The sequence below is a fragment of the Drosophila mauritiana genome, chromosome 3R, assembly GCF_004382145.1.
Source record: "Drosophila mauritiana strain mau12 chromosome 3R, ASM438214v1, whole genome shotgun sequence".
In the NCBI taxonomy this organism is placed as follows: domain Eukaryota; kingdom Metazoa; phylum Arthropoda; class Insecta; order Diptera; family Drosophilidae; genus Drosophila; species Drosophila mauritiana.
The window spans coordinates 1,752,882-1,767,709 of NC_046670.1; the positions used below are offsets into that span (position 1 = coordinate 1,752,882).

Sequence of the window (14,828 nt, forward strand, 5' to 3'; positions counted from 1 at the left end):
AAACGAGCGCCATCTAGCGGTGGGGTTACATTTATTGCTCTCGACACCGGAATATGTCATTAATGAAATATGCCATAATGAAAAAAAACGTTTGGTTTTTTATTTCTTTGCTTTCAAAATTAGTGCAGTACTGCAAATGGCCAGCAATTTTCCGCATGCGAAAATAGCACAGCTTCAGCTTCGGGAATCCCCCTAATATTACATGACGAATCTAATATGGTGCTGCGGGTCCGACTCGGTCACACTGCTATACTGCGATACTGCTCGCTGCGGGCATTAGCAAAAACATAGAGAGAGTAGATAGATGCAAACATGGTTTTATAGCGCAAATCACATACAATCGCACTGGACATCTGGGAACTTGAACCATCGACCTGCCAGAGGCAAAGGCTCTCCCGTAAGGTTATCCTGGGTAGCTAGGGAAACACAATGGCGTATGGCTGGAACGGATGCGGAATGGGCGTGCAGGTGAACGGAAGCAACGGCGCCATAGGCTTATCCTCGAAATATTCCCGCAACACGGAGCTGCGACGCGTCGAGGACAATGACATTTACCGGCTTGCCAAAATACTAGACGAGAACTCATGCTGGCGCAAACTGATGTCGATCATACCCAAGGGCATGGATGTGCAGGCCTGCAGCGGAGCCGGATGCTTAAATTTTCCGGCGGAAATCAAAAAGGGATTTAAGTACACTGCGCAGGACGTGTTCCAGATTGACGAGGCTGCGAACCGACTACCGCCGGACCAAAGCAAGTCCCAGATGATGATCGACGAGTGGAAGACCTCTGGCAAGCTCAACGAGCGGCCCACGGTTGGGGTGTTGCTCCAACTTCTGGTGCAGGCAGAGCTCTTCAGTGCGGCAGACTTTGTGGCACTAGACTTCCTAAACGGTAAGTCTGATTATGTTTGTCCTAAACTGACAAAACTAGAAAAAATTGTATCCGCTGACTACTCTAGAGTCCACCCCTGCTCGGCCCGTTGACGGTCCCGGTGCGCTCATAAGCCTTGAGCTGCTGGAAGAGGAAATGGAAGTGGACAACGAGGGGCTGAGCCTTAAACACCAGCCAAGCACTGCCACTCTTGGGGCGGCCGCTCAAGGTAGCGTTGGCCTGAACCTGGACAACTTTGAAAAAGACATTGTGAGGCGGGACAAGAGTGTGCCGCAGCCGTCAGGAAACACCCCTCCCATAGCGCCACCTCGACGACAGCCAAGGAGTACTACAAACTCCAACTTTGCCACATTGACAGGCACCGGGACCACGTCGACGACCATCCCGAATGTGCCCAATCTGACAATTCTCAATCCCAGCGAACAAATTCAAGAGCCAGTGCTGCAGCCACGACCGCTGAACATCCCCGATCTGTCTATACTCATTGCGAACTCTGGTGATTTGGGGGCAACTGTGTCGGACAACCCAAGCAACAGAACTGGCTCAACGGATCCGCCAAACATTCCGCGAATCACTCTTTTAATTGATAATTCTGGAGATGTAAGCTCTCGACCAAATCACGCTCCAGCGAAAGCTCCAACGGCTACCACATCAACGGTGTGCTTGAACAACTTACCAATGATAAGCGCCTTGAACATAAGTAAAGACAGCAGGGAGACTTTGCGTCCTGAGAGCAGAAGCAGCTCCAGCAGCTTGAGCAAAGATGATGACGATGATAACGATGGTGTGGAGGATGGAGAGGAAGAGTACCCAGATGCCTTCTTGCCAAACCTGAGTAACTCAGAGCAGCAGAACTCAAACAATGACTCCAGCCTGACAACGGTTACTGGCACCAGCGGTGATAACAGCTTTGAGCTGACCAACGACTCCAGCTCCACCTCAAACGACGATTACGCTTGCAACATTCCAGACTTGAGTGAGCTGCAGCAATAGATAAAAGCACCGCCCATCGGAGCGGAGATGACATTCCGTTCGATAACTTATGCAACCCAGATGTATTTATTTGTGTGTCCATATTGGCAGCTGGGTGTGGACCTTCTTATGTTATGCATGAGGTCCAACTAGAATCTAAGATTCAGTGCAAGATATGTTCATATCACGTACGGCAATATCAAATATTTCCGTTTCAAGAAAGCCATAACCCAATACCAAAATTTAACAAATTTTGTATACTTACAAAATACTCCTTCTTTTTCTAGTATAAATTTCCTTAAACGCAAAATGGGTTTCTGTGACAGTTTTGTCTTGGGACAAACTGCGATTTCATGACATTGGCCGTTATTAATTGATTGTTGCCTAAAATATTTCACAAGTAAGATATAATGGCTAAATACAAATAAAATATTTTTGAAAACATTAATGTCTGTTTTTCCGACCTGTGCATTGATCTTGATCTTGAGGATAATATATACACATGACAACTTAAGTCAAAGCCATTTTCAGGGATGCAAGTTCAGAAGTTTAAGGCGACAGTTTTTCTCGGTAGAAAACATTTTACTTTATTAGGTTTCGTATAAACGAATGCATTTGTTCCGTAACAAAATTTACTCTTACCGTTTTCCTCGGAGGGCATGTCCCTTGCCCTTTCGTATATCTGCAAAGTTTTTATTTTTATTTTTTGTTGTTCGAAACAGCAAACAGCATTACTCAACAACTGCTCAAAAACCACCGTGGCATGCAGAATATAGTCTATCTTCAAACTGCCGACAATTAAAAATGTATCGCACCTTGTTTTCATTTAAATTCTCATTTGCTTTGGCGGGCGCGGTACGATATTGGTCCCGTGCTATCGCGTGTCATTCATAATATCGATATCTTAAGAACAATAATCGGGAATTTGTTGGGCACCTCTTGTGTTCGACAAAACCACTGAGTTAAACAAAATCCGAAAATATTCGCAACATGGACGAGTCGGAGCTGCTATTCAATCTGTTTTACTTCCTGCTGTGCATGGTGATCATCTACCCGCCAGAGGAGTTCCAACGCCTGGGATTCACCATCGAGCAGTTGTTCGCTCGGTTCCTGGGAGAGGAGTACCTGGACTTTGTAGGCTACCACCAGCGCCGCACTTCGCTGAATCTCTTCGTGCACTCCTGTCTGCCCTTCTCCTACTTTCTTATCCATAGGCTCAAGTTCTCCGTCTTCGCCACGCAGGAGCCCCTGGAGGACTCCGACCTGGACCCGGATTTCCCCATGCCCCAGGAAGCTGTGGCGTTTAAAACGCTTACGTGGAAAACCGCCCAGCGGTTCAGTGTGTTGGCCGTTCTGGCGATGCCCGCTCTGATCTTCAACTGGCACCAGCAAAACTGGCGTCGGCACCCGATCAGCAAGGCGCTCACCAAGTACTCCATCACGCCGGGCAGCTACAGTGCCGTGGCCAGCGAAATTGGTACAGAGTTCCGGCAACCGGAAATATACAAGAAAAAGCTGAATTCCATCAGCTCGGTGATTGCCACGCAGAACTGGATAATAAAAACCACCATGTACAATGTCCACTTTGCCCATCAGAGCAACACGTCGCTCAGCGTAGCTAAGGTCAGTTAGACACGATTCCTTTGTAAGTGCAACACTAATATTTTTTCCGCAGGCAGAGACTTACAACATATCGCATCAAGACCAAAACGACACCTTGCAGATGATAAGCATTATTGTGCGACCAATGAGGCAGGGTGTGAGCGACTTCCACATACGAATTAATGCCCTGGAGTTTAGGAATCTAGAGAACCGTGTCCGACGACCCATCGCAATTCCCTCCAACATTCAGTTCCACCGCAATGTTATAGACCGCTTTGTGGACGTCTTCAAGGCGCAAGTCGCCCTAAATCCCATTTTTCCAGAGGACGCTACTACGGAAAAGTGTTTTGCCTGCATGCTAAACGAACCAAACACCAAGATCCACAAGCAGTGTGCCGACTTTGATCGCAATGGCGCTCCCCTGGCGGATGGGGCGTGCTGCTCAAACTGCTACTGCCGGCCCATGTGGTGCGTGGAGTGCCTAGCTCGCTGGTTTGCCGCTCGCCAAAGCGACGTGGATCGCGAGGTGTGGCTGGAGCAGAAGTGCACATGCCCAATGTGCCGAGCCAGGTTTTGTGTGCTTGATGTCAGCTACATCACACCCACAGTCGATGCAACCAACAATACTCAGAGTCAAGGCACCGAAGAAGATGCTGATGACACCACGTGATTTATGACTGTTAGAGACTCGATTAAAGGACTTTTAAATCGAACCTGGTTCTTTATTGGTCTTATTTAAGTGTAATCATTTTCAATACAGTAAGACGTACAATTATATAGCTATAAACTTATAAATATGCATAGTAATTAGTGCAATTATCACTTTTTAATACTTTAACAATCTAAGCAAGCTAGAATGTCAAATATTTTCATTTTACTTAAGTACAATTGATCTAAGCATAAACAGAGAGTGCTAATATGAGAAATATGCCTTAATATGCTCTGCATAGGAAACCTGTAGTGCAATAAGTCCACTATCTTACTGCGTCTTATTCTCTTTGTGCTCTCAATCTGATAAAAAAGGCGTCATGCTAATTTATATACATGTGCATGATAAGTAATGGAAATACATATTAAAGATCTATAAATTCGTTTCGTAAACACTTTTATAGCTCTCAACCTGGTCACGTTGGCTTCTTGCCTGATTAGCTGAAGGCGTCATCGGTCCTGTCGCAGGGGCGACGCACTTGGATGTGCTTTTCGAAGTGCAATTTGAGACCTTAAAAAATAGTCATTAGTTAGTCTTTTACAAGAAACTGTTGTTTTTCTTTTTATAGCTTTAAAGTAGCTTTCATTTCAAAATTAAATATTATAATTTTGGCGGAAAAAATGTGACATTTGAGGTTAACTGATTTCTCAATAGCAGATTTTCAAAATCTCCCATTGAAGGTAAATATTTGTATACCTTCTTAGAAAACACCAAAGTAAAATTCATCGCTTTAGAATAAAAATGTAACATTTCTAAATATTATGGGCATTTTGCGGTTTGAGATGTTTTTGTGCAAAAAATGGCTAGACAACTACTTTTAAACTAATTTGGTATACCATTTGGCCTTGCGAGTATCTTGAATACAATTATTTTTATTTCACTTGCCAATTGGAAAATCATAATGGAAATCAATGGTGAAGCATATGGACATAAGGTGACTATTGTGATGCTGATGTAAAATAAAAACCTATACTTGAATGCTTTCCTTCATATCAAGCGAGTAACAATGTATCCACGAATTACTTACACATCGTTACCTTTCTTGGGCGCCAAGTACTTCACATTTCGCACCCAATGTATATTCCAAAACTCCACGTTTGAATTTCAGACAAAATTTAGAATTGTTGTTGGCATAGACCGTTGTGACTAAAGGATATAAACTAATCAATATCTTAACTTATTTGTCTTTCTTTCTTTAAAAGGTTCGCAGAATTTACGTGGATTTCCGAATGTAGTAGACCTGATTTTAGCACTCAAACCGAACTGACACTGTTTGTATTTTATTAAGAAATAACCCCGAAAATACCCATTAGCCTAAGTGACACCTCTTGTTTTTCTGAACTGTTCATATTTTTTCAACATTTAGCATTCGTTAATGCTGATGTTCTTTTTTTCTATACATATTAAACATAGTACAGTGTTTTTAAGGTGAAAATCTCGACTTCTGTAAATTATTTCAAGTCAAGAAAAAACAAAATCCCTTAACAATCTAATCTTATCGTCACTTACTTTTTCTTTACATATAAATCTTTGCAAATTTTCGCACCCAAGGGTAAAGTACAAAAATACTAGATTATTGGTTAAACTGTCATGTTAACTCTGCGAAAAGTTTGAGAACATAACTCGTATGTAAATACAACATCAATATGATTTAAACACGACATCTTCAAATCTGGACCTATACAGGTTTTATCCTTACAGTATCGATCTTCAAAATCGCTTTTGTATCTCAGATCGAATCGCTCAACCATCTGAAAATGACTTCAGGTCCCGAGCTTATTCCTTGCCCCAAGAATGCCGCTTCCGATTGTTATACGGGCATTTCCGATGCAGCACTTAGAAATCTAATTGAACACAGTATTCCTAACTTTGTTGCGACCAATACTAGCGAACTAGAAGCGGTGCAGATTGGCAATCGCAGATACACAACTCACACCCGCAAATCACGAACGCGATTCGCAAAACGGGCTGCTCACTTAGTGTTTGTTAGATATGGGTTCTAAAAGGTGAGTTGGTATGGTGTATAGCTACAGTAATGAAATGCGCAAAAGGGCACACCTTCTCGATGTCCTGCAGAGATCCTGATCCTCCGTCAAAGAACTTTCCGTCGACCGCATCCCGCTTCTTGTTCTTCGAACGAAAGCGTCCGGATCGGGAGATGGAGAAGTTGCGCCACTGGTGGCCATAGGCGCACCGCTTCTCCTCATCGCTCAGCACGCTGTCCAAGTAGTGGATCGTCGGCTCGTGGGGTGTTGACTTGGCTTTGCTCATGGTGTCCGGAAGAGGACCAACTGCAAATCGAATTAGTTCGGATTCGTTCTTTTTTCTTTTTTTGGGAACGGTGGTTCCGATATTGCTACTCCAGCTGATAAGAGCGAACACAGGGCAACAGTCGAACTCGCACTTCCACCGGTTCGGATGTCTTTTGTTTTGGTTGCGTTCGTGTCGGCCCAAGTTGGTCCGAATCCAATGCCGTCGCGCGTGGTTCCCGTGGAGCTTGTGCTCTGCGACTGCTGCTTCTGCCAGCAAAGAAGCCAAATGACAACCACCCGACGCCGATTCCCGCTACGGCACGCCGCCACAAAGAACAACCGATGGAGTAATGAAGTCGAAGAGAGCAGTCACCAGAAACTCTTTCCACCGCAGCTCCAGAGCATGTGAGTTTGCTCCTGAAGGCCTAAACAGGTGAGCCAGGCCACACAACCGCAACACACACGCCAATACATGTGAATTTGAATTGTGCCACCAGTGCTGACCGAAACCACCTATTGATATACATTCATGCGATTTTGAGGCTAACAGAATACTTTTTAGAATATACATTCTTTATACATTCTATCACGAAACCTTAATTTTACGTACTGGTGAAGCGCACCAGGAAAGCGACGTTCACTAACTACTAATGTATACACGAGGTATAGAAAATCTGCAGTGGTTGTTCAATCCTAACGGATACCAATAGAATTGAAACTTTTGTGGCACTTCATTTTTAAAATGCACTAAATACCATGTACTTATTCGGCATTATTTAATACCAAATCTGCAGTGGACAAGTAAATATTTCGTTAAAGTAAGTGCATTTTATAAAATGTATTTATAAAAGTCGTGACAACAGGTGTTTTGTATATTGAGGGTGCGGCTGCCACTTTATAATAAAGTAATTTTATAAAGGTAATAATATATATAATAAAGGTATTTTTTTTATTTCCCACATCTAAGAAAGAAGAGCTATACGTTATAGAATAGAGCACACATAAATAGAAAACTAAAACAAGCAGAAACAGTCAATTTCACAGTTTTTAAAAATGTATTAGCTTTTGGTTATTAAGATTAGTAAGTTGGTAAGCAAAAGTATCTGAATACCATCTGGTAATGAACTTTATCAAGTCATAGTCTAAAGCTAAACCGGCATCTCAGGTCACCAGTATTATATTTTTGTATGTGTAAGCGATATGTATTGGCTTATGGCAAAGTTTTCTAGTAAGCCTATTCTACACCCTGACCAAGATCGTGAACTGGCTAAAGAGTAAGACATTTGTCATCTATACTCTCGATGGCTTATTCAAAATTGGTTTTCAAAATGGAATTTTTTTAGTTCACACATCAGTATTGGTTAATTCACAAATACATTCAATTGGTAAACAGAAGGGTATCTGAGAGTCTTTGTCGCGGAATCGTGATCACTCATCGCACTTCAGCGTATCTACCAAATGCACACACGTATCTTACCTGTGCTCCCGATGATAAGCGCAAATAGACAAAACAAACAACAACTTGCTAACAATTATAAATGATTAGATCGCTTTTTGGAGCGTTCACTTCGCGGACAGTTCTTTAACAGTATATTTTGTCTTCGCTTTAGCTACCATACGCATACGCCAAACTGAACGCCTTTTCCCATAATGATTCGCTCGATCGTTCGAACTTCGAAGCCAAGTTAAAGGAAGGGTACATGAGTTGTATATGATTCAGAAAAGCAAACTGGTCAGATGCAAAAACTCACATCTTCTACGAGGTAAAAACAAGCTTTTCCAGGCGGGCGGTTACTGTGCGGATTCATTATCAAGAATCTTAGTGACTCAGCAGCGGCGAGGGCCTAAGGGTTTAGTAAACGCATTATTAACACATTCATTTGTTCCACCTTCAAAACTAGCACCTGCAATCAAAACTGACAACACCGATTTGGATAGCAATGAATGAGCACTACAACTTTTCTGTACACTATACATAATGGTTAAACTTCACCCACAGCCGAGGGTATTATTTATTTACAGAGGCAACTTTTTAATTTACAAAAAGGGTAACGTATAAATTCAAAGGTGTGGAAGCATATACATATATAAATCCTTTATCTTCTATATCAATGTTATATCTACGCAAGGACATGGCGGATTTTTCACAAAATATTTTCCAGGGCTAGTCAGCGTCTAGTTTTAATGTACATTTATTTTCCGGCCATTACACATAGTGTACTTCAACAATAAATTTAGCGTTGTTATCTGCAGACAATTCAAAAATTTTGTCCACCTAAATTAGGTGGTCATGCGAGTGTCTTGAAAGTGCAAGAGGTAAAACAATTAACTTAAAACAAACCATAACTCGTAGAAAATAGGTGGCCCTACAGTTGAAACCAATAACTTCTAGACAACGCTGCCACCACTATCGCCGCGTTGGCGAGTGATTACAGCGTCCCTTCGCTCCGCTGGAGGCGCTGGCCTCTGCTCGGGCAGCCTTTCCTGCCGCGCCGCTGCTGCCGAGTTATTGTTGCGATGCATGAAGTTGCGAATATTTTCCTCAGTGTAGTCCACAATTCGGCGCTTCTTGCGGCGGCCGTACTGTTTCTGCTTCAAATAAATTTTCAGAATTCCCTTGACCGTTATAAAGGTCAGACCTCCAAGCAGAGTACGATGCAATGTGTTATCAACTGTGTCAAAGAGAATACGTCCCACGATCGACGATATGGTGGGCAGCAAGAGAGCGCCGCAGAAGACCCGCGTGGCCGAGACGGGGTCAGAGAGAGCCGGTGTGGCCGGATTGCTGATGCTTTGCTGCTCCTCTTCCTGGCTGCTGTTAAAAAGTAAGGTAATAAGAGCCTGATAACCCGGACGTTGTTGATGCACTTACAGGTTCGGATAAATAAGGCTTACAAAAGGAAACTTCCGCACCACCGTCCCGCGGTTTCGAATAAGGCGCAGCAATGCATCCTCCCAACGAATCAATCGACCAAGCACGAGCCCCACTGGAATAGCCGGCAGCCCAATAAGGAGAACGAGCGGATCTCCAGCCTCCATTATGGACATGCCATGCTCATGTCCCACGATCTACAGACAAGGAATTCTCTTAGAATGACAACTGGTTAAAAAAAATCATAGGTTGTACCTGTAAAAATGTAACTGCTCCGTAAGTTACTGCTGTCCAGTACAGGGAGCCCACGAAGAAACCAGCCGCCAGGAAGGGGCTCAGGCGCTTAATGAGGTTATCTATTGCCTCTAATGCACCTCCAAGCTTGCCCATCTGCGGGAACACTATGATGTACTCCGTTTGGCACTGCGGGCACGATACAGTGCGTAGAGCGTTACCCTTCTGGGTTTTTTCATCGATCCAGCGGTAGAGACAGCTCTGGTGCACCCACTTGGTGGTGCCGCGGCACTGGCAGGGCTTCACCCACGCCGCCAGACGGTTGTCCTCATCGGTGGCGAAGCAGATCCAGCAGCAGCGTTCCGGCTCCCCCGCATCGACGGCCACTTGGACGGCAGTGGATGTGGAAGCGTCCGTGGCTTTGTTTGCTGAAGCAAGTGGAACGGTCAGCGTGGTGTGATCCTCCACGGCTGGTACTGCAGGCGTCGCACAGTCCACAGATGGCGCCGCACAGTCCGCAGAGGGCGCTGCAGCTTTGTCGGCCATTTCGCTGAAAGTATAACACCATGTCTTATGTTTATCGATGCACAGGGGCCCGACCTTAAGGTCCTGCTTACTTTGCTCTCACTCGGCTTTGTTTTGCGCTGATTGGCCTTTTTCGGTTAAAGAATGTGGCTTTAATTCTGAGCGTTTCTCAACTTTACTCTTATTTTGGGTGGTTCAACGAAAATAAAAACTAACTAAATAAACCCGATCTGATTTATTCTACTAGGGCACTTTCAATGATTTTTCGGACGGACCAGATCTCAGATTGTATTTTCCCGGTCGCCGCCAACTTACCCTCGCGCTGGTCACACTGATATCGCAGCATAAATATTTTTGTGGGATTTCGTCGTATTATTTTTAAGTTGTATAATTTTTATAAACAATCGTACTACTTACGAAATATTCCCACGTATTTGAATTCTATTACCTAGTCCACTACTGACTTAAAATATACATCATTTAAATTTCAAAGAAAAACTTTTCTGAATCTTTCCGCCAATAATACAAAATAATAACGGAGGGAATTGAGGAGAAGAAATTGGCACCGACTTTTTGTTTTGCCTAGTGCACAATCTGTTAAAGAAGGGAAGAAGCAGTTATTTTTTATACACGATATTTGAAATTTATCCTAACATAGTATGTACGTATATGTAAGTATGTACATGCCTTGGGGGGTACTATACCTAAATAACGGATTCTTCTTTTATGCCGGAACGATCCCGCTGGTAATTTACTTTTGGAAAACCAAATGTTATAACATTATAAAAAGTTTAAAATATTTGAATTAATTGTTTTTTCTTTACCACAATTCCAATTATTCCATTTCAATTGCACCCTAGAAATGTCGACTATGGGATGTATCGTTATTTTCACGTTGTGACATTGTGCGTAGACAAGCACTATAAAAACACAAAAAAAAGCCAATTATCAGTTCCAAAGATTTTCCCAAAACAAGATTTTTGAATAACTGTTTTTTTTAATTTGCATAATCAAAACCATACGCTTAATTTAAATTATTTAGCATACAGCAATTTAAAGTTATAACAAAAAAGCCCGATGATTTTGTGGCAAAGAACTTCATTGACTTAGAGCAACCAAAAAGAGCAGCAACAAAGGATTCTTCTCCGGTATGCGTCATAGATGCATGGATGCTATTCCAGTTCGTTATTCTCGTTTTGCCGCCTCAGCGTCGTGTCATGATCCTCCGCATCATCTTCCTCAAAGCCCGACATAAGACGATTGAATATGTCACCAAACATTCCGCCCAACCCGGGCGGACCAGAATGAGCAGCCTCCGGATGCTCATCGAAATACAGCACCCCAATCTTGGCTATGTACTTCAGAAAAGACGTGTCGCGCTTTAGGGATGGATCGTACAGCTTACGTAAGGCCCGAAACCCAGCCACACGCTTCGCGTCAATAAGGCGAAAGAGGAAGTACAAGAAGTTGACCAGCGGTTCCTTATAGGGGAACTCATGCTTGAGCAGCTTGGCGTGGTAGCGTGTGTACTCGGTGAACGTGTCCTCTGCAGTTTTCCGATCCTTAAGGGATAGCTGCTGCAGCACCGCTTGTACCAGGAACAAGTCCACCTCGCCCTGGAAGCCCCTGCTCTGGCTGATTTCAATTAGCACTCGCCCGCATAGGCTGCCATCCTGACAGAGTAGATAGTGGTGACGAGCCGACTCAATGTTGCCCTCGGTCCAAAACACGTGTGCAATTAACTTATGCAGCACTGGGTGGCCATACTGGCCATGCAGGGCCGTGCTCCACTTAATGGTCCGTTGCTAAAGGGGAAAAATATCTCATTACCGGGATAAGTCGCGTTTAATAACGTCAGAGACTCACAATAAGGGTTTCGCGCTCCACAGTCGCGGCATTAAGTCCGCGGATCAAAGCCCCTAGGCGTGGAACCCACAGGAAGTTGTCGGTATCCTCCGCCTGTGGTCCTCGCTTCTCTAACGTGTCCAGCAGAAGGAGACATAGGTCCGCGGCGCTGCTTTCCTGCTCCTTGGCAATAAGTTGCTGTGCTCCATCAAAGAGCAGGTCCAGGCAGTCCTGATAGCGTTTCTGCGCCGTGTACCTAAGGAATCGAATTTAATATTGGATTGCATTTCCTTGCGCGGATTATACAAATAGTCTACCGAAAATACAGCGTCCTATACATCATGTGCGCTTCATAGAATTCTCCTCCTGCCAGAGACTGGGACAACTTGGCAAGTACTCGGCTGACACCGCGCTGTCCAGTGGACACCGCACTACCGCTGGCTATTGGACCTGTCTCGGCGGCAGACATTTGGTTGTTTGCTGTGTTAATTCGTACGCTTTAAGCGACCTTCCCAATTATGTGGAAGCCGATTTTTATAATTTATTTTGTATTTACATATACCAGCTTCCCGATGACGAACTATCGGTGGCGATTGCCAAATATAACACTCTTTGCACAGGCGCCCAGTGTCAAAAGAAAAATGGAGGGTTTACACTTCTAACCAATCAATTGATAATTTAAGATGCATTCGTAAAACACGTTTTCAGGTTTTAATAGTTCTATGCTTTGCTATTGCATACAAATATTGATATTTTCTTATGCTTACCCACATCTGAAAATTTGTTCTTCATAATTCATTTTGCTTCTTTTTGTATACCAATGTGGTCGTTATATGAATATTACATTACAAATATAAATTTGTTTTGCAGCTAATAGGCAGTAATAATATAAGACATGTCCAGTTTTCTGATATTTGTTGATTTGAGCTATTTCTTCACTTCGTTTAAAATAACTAACAATTATTAGCTAAATTGACCAAATGCTCATGGTTCACACAACTACTAAATATAACGCTGCTGCTGTTGCGACCCTGTGTGAACAGCCCTAATCGACGACTTCAATTGAATGACGGGGGAAGAACGGGAAGATAAAGCAGCTGAGAATTGCCAGGCATTGTGGAATTTTTTTAAACTTCCAAATCAAATGAATAGTGATCTGAAGGAGAGTGGTTCCGGAGCCAGAAAAGACGTGGCCGCACCGTCAGCCGGCAATTTCGTCGCCGCTGGCGGATTCGCTCCCAATCGTTGGGTCAAACTGAATGTGGGTGGAAAAATCTACGCCACCACCATCGACACTCTGGTGGGCAGAGAACCGGATTCAATGCTTGCTAGGATGTTCCTGCAAGATGGAAGCATGATGCCCAGCGAGCGTGACGAGCAAGGAGCATACCTGATTGATCGGAGTCCTCGCTATTTCGAGCCGATCATCAACTACCTTCGCCACGGACAATTCGTCTGCGATTCGAACATCAGTGTGATGGGCGTTTTGGAGGAGGCGCGGTTCTTCGGAATCTTTTCGCTTGTCACCCATTTGGAGGAACGCCTGGGACAGCAGGAGACGCCGCTGGGGGACAGGCCATTGACGCGCAACGACGTCATCAAGGCCATCATTCAGACCTCTGTGATAACGGAGTTGCGCTTTCAGGGCGTTAATCTGTCTGGGGCCGATCTACGAAAGCTAGATTTTCGCAACATTAACTTTAAGGTGTGCGCAAACGAATTTCATTTTAAGGCACTGCAATAAGTGTATTTTCTAAATTGTGTCAAACGAAATTTTAAGTCTTTCAAACGCCGTATCACGACTGCATTTTTATATCATTGTAGTTTGCTACACACTAAAGAAAATATTTTTGTCCACAAAAAAAATAAATAGGAAAATGATTGGTGGAGATCTATCAAGTTGAAGCCATTAATTATACTAAAGACTATCCCTTTTGCTCCACAGTATGCCAACATGTCTCACTGCAATTTGTCCCACACCAATCTTAACTACTGCTGTCTTGAACGCGCGGATCTTCAGTACGCGAACTTGGAATGCGCCCAACTAGTGTCAGTGCGGGGACTTTGTGCCAATATGGTAAGCTATTAAATAATTACATCATTTGTGAAACTAGTAGTAACAGATTTACGCCATCCAACTAAGCTAGGAAACTAATCTGCCTAATCTTTCAGGAAGGTGCCAACTTGCGAGGGTGTAATTTTGAAGACCCAACAGGAGTTCGAACTAATCTAGAGGGCGTTAACCTCAAAGGAGCATGTTTGGAAAGCAGCAACATGGCCGGTGTTAACTTACGTGTGGCAAATTTGAAGAACGCAAATATGAAGAACTGTAATTTGCGAGCTGCGGTCTTGGCAGGTGCCGACTTGGAAAAATGCAATCTTTCAGGAAGCGACTTGCAGGAGGCAAATTTGCGGGGGGCAAATTTAAAGGACGCGGAGCTTACCCTAATGGTGACCCCCTTGCACATGTCACAGGCCATACGATGATTTCTGGGTTGGCACCTATCACTAATATTAATATTATTGACTGTACATACTTAAAAGTTTAATCGTAGGTTTTAAAATAAACAGTATTAGGATTGTATTTCTAATGTCGTTTGTATTATTCTTGTTTTTATACCCTCTACTCGTAAAAGGGTATACTAGATTCGTTGAAAAGTATGTAAATGACCGATGGAAGCGTTTCCGACTATATAAATCAACTTCCGACAAAATATAAATCAATCGACTATATATGTCCGTTTGTCCGTATGAACTTCGGATTCTAGAGACGAAGACGCAGCTCACGTTTGTTGACTGATTTTGCTATGGTTCTAACGCCAACAAACCGCACAAAACTGTGACGTCCACACTTTTGAAAGTGTGTTGATATTTTTTTACATTTTTATTAATCTTGTATGTTTCTATCGATTTGCAAAAAAAACT

The 14,828-nt window shown here is 43.4% G+C and overlaps 6 protein-coding genes and 1 long non-coding RNA gene across 8 annotated transcripts; 4 read left to right on the forward strand and 3 right to left on the reverse strand.

Moving 5' to 3' along the window:
- The first annotated feature begins 239 nt into the window (after positions 1 to 239).
- Positions 240 to 2,312, forward strand: LOC117144666 (protein Tube). Its single transcript, XM_033309983.1, has 2 exons — positions 240 to 892; positions 960 to 2,312. The coding sequence occupies exons 1-2, from the start codon at positions 430 to 432 to the stop codon at positions 1,883 to 1,885; spliced, it is 1,389 nt and encodes a 462-aa protein (XP_033165874.1). The 5' UTR covers positions 240 to 429; the 3' UTR covers positions 1,886 to 2,312.
- A 461-nt stretch (positions 2,313 to 2,773) lies between these two features.
- Positions 2,774 to 4,179, forward strand: LOC117143404 (E3 ubiquitin-protein ligase TM129). Its single transcript, XM_033308097.1, has 2 exons — positions 2,774 to 3,487; positions 3,540 to 4,179. The coding sequence occupies exons 1-2, from the start codon at positions 2,855 to 2,857 to the stop codon at positions 4,134 to 4,136; spliced, it is 1,230 nt and encodes a 409-aa protein (XP_033163988.1). The 5' UTR covers positions 2,774 to 2,854; the 3' UTR covers positions 4,137 to 4,179.
- Positions 4,180 to 4,279: 100 nt separating this feature from the next.
- LOC117143406 lies at positions 4,280 to 6,965 on the reverse strand. Its single transcript, XM_033308100.1, has 2 exons — positions 6,234 to 6,965; positions 4,280 to 4,685 (listed from the first exon to the last, which is right to left on the reverse strand). The coding sequence occupies exons 1-2, from the start codon at positions 6,444 to 6,446 to the stop codon at positions 4,548 to 4,550; spliced, it is 351 nt and encodes a 116-aa protein (XP_033163991.1). The 5' UTR covers positions 6,447 to 6,965; the 3' UTR covers positions 4,280 to 4,547.
- A 696-nt stretch (positions 6,966 to 7,661) lies between these two features.
- On the forward strand, positions 7,662 to 8,503 carry LOC117143407. Its single transcript, XR_004459611.1, has 2 exons — positions 7,662 to 8,190; positions 8,329 to 8,503. It is a non-coding gene; the product is annotated as an uncharacterized LOC117143407 (long non-coding RNA).
- On the reverse strand, positions 8,410 to 10,335 carry LOC117143405 (E3 ubiquitin-protein ligase MARCH5). Of its 2 annotated transcripts, none has more exons than XM_033308099.1 (4): positions 10,151 to 10,335; positions 9,555 to 10,083; positions 9,300 to 9,496; positions 8,410 to 9,239 (listed from the first exon to the last, which is right to left on the reverse strand). In XM_033308099.1, the coding sequence occupies exons 2-4, from the start codon at positions 10,077 to 10,079 to the stop codon at positions 8,816 to 8,818; spliced, it is 1,146 nt and encodes a 381-aa protein (XP_033163990.1). In that variant the 5' UTR covers positions 10,080 to 10,083; positions 10,151 to 10,335; the 3' UTR covers positions 8,410 to 8,815. The 2 variants fall into 2 exon arrangements, with proteins under 2 accessions (XP_033163990.1, XP_033163989.1); XM_033308098.1 differs by having other exon boundaries at positions 8,410 to 9,242; positions 10,151 to 10,334.
- A 725-nt stretch (positions 10,336 to 11,060) lies between these two features.
- LOC117144311 (Golgi to ER traffic protein 4 homolog) lies at positions 11,061 to 12,492 on the reverse strand. Its single transcript, XM_033309423.1, has 3 exons — positions 12,221 to 12,492; positions 11,925 to 12,159; positions 11,061 to 11,863 (listed from the first exon to the last, which is right to left on the reverse strand). Exons 1-3 carry the CDS (start codon positions 12,370 to 12,372, stop codon positions 11,231 to 11,233), a joined length of 1,020 nt encoding a protein of 339 aa, XP_033165314.1. The 5' UTR covers positions 12,373 to 12,492; the 3' UTR covers positions 11,061 to 11,230.
- A 469-nt stretch (positions 12,493 to 12,961) lies between these two features.
- On the forward strand, positions 12,962 to 14,494 carry LOC117144310 (BTB/POZ domain-containing protein KCTD9). The gene is made up of 3 exons (XM_033309422.1): positions 12,962 to 13,608; positions 13,849 to 13,980; positions 14,076 to 14,494. Exons 1-3 carry the CDS (start codon positions 12,970 to 12,972, stop codon positions 14,388 to 14,390), a joined length of 1,086 nt encoding a protein of 361 aa, XP_033165313.1. The 5' UTR covers positions 12,962 to 12,969; the 3' UTR covers positions 14,391 to 14,494.
- Positions 14,495 to 14,828: the final 334 nt, after the last annotated feature.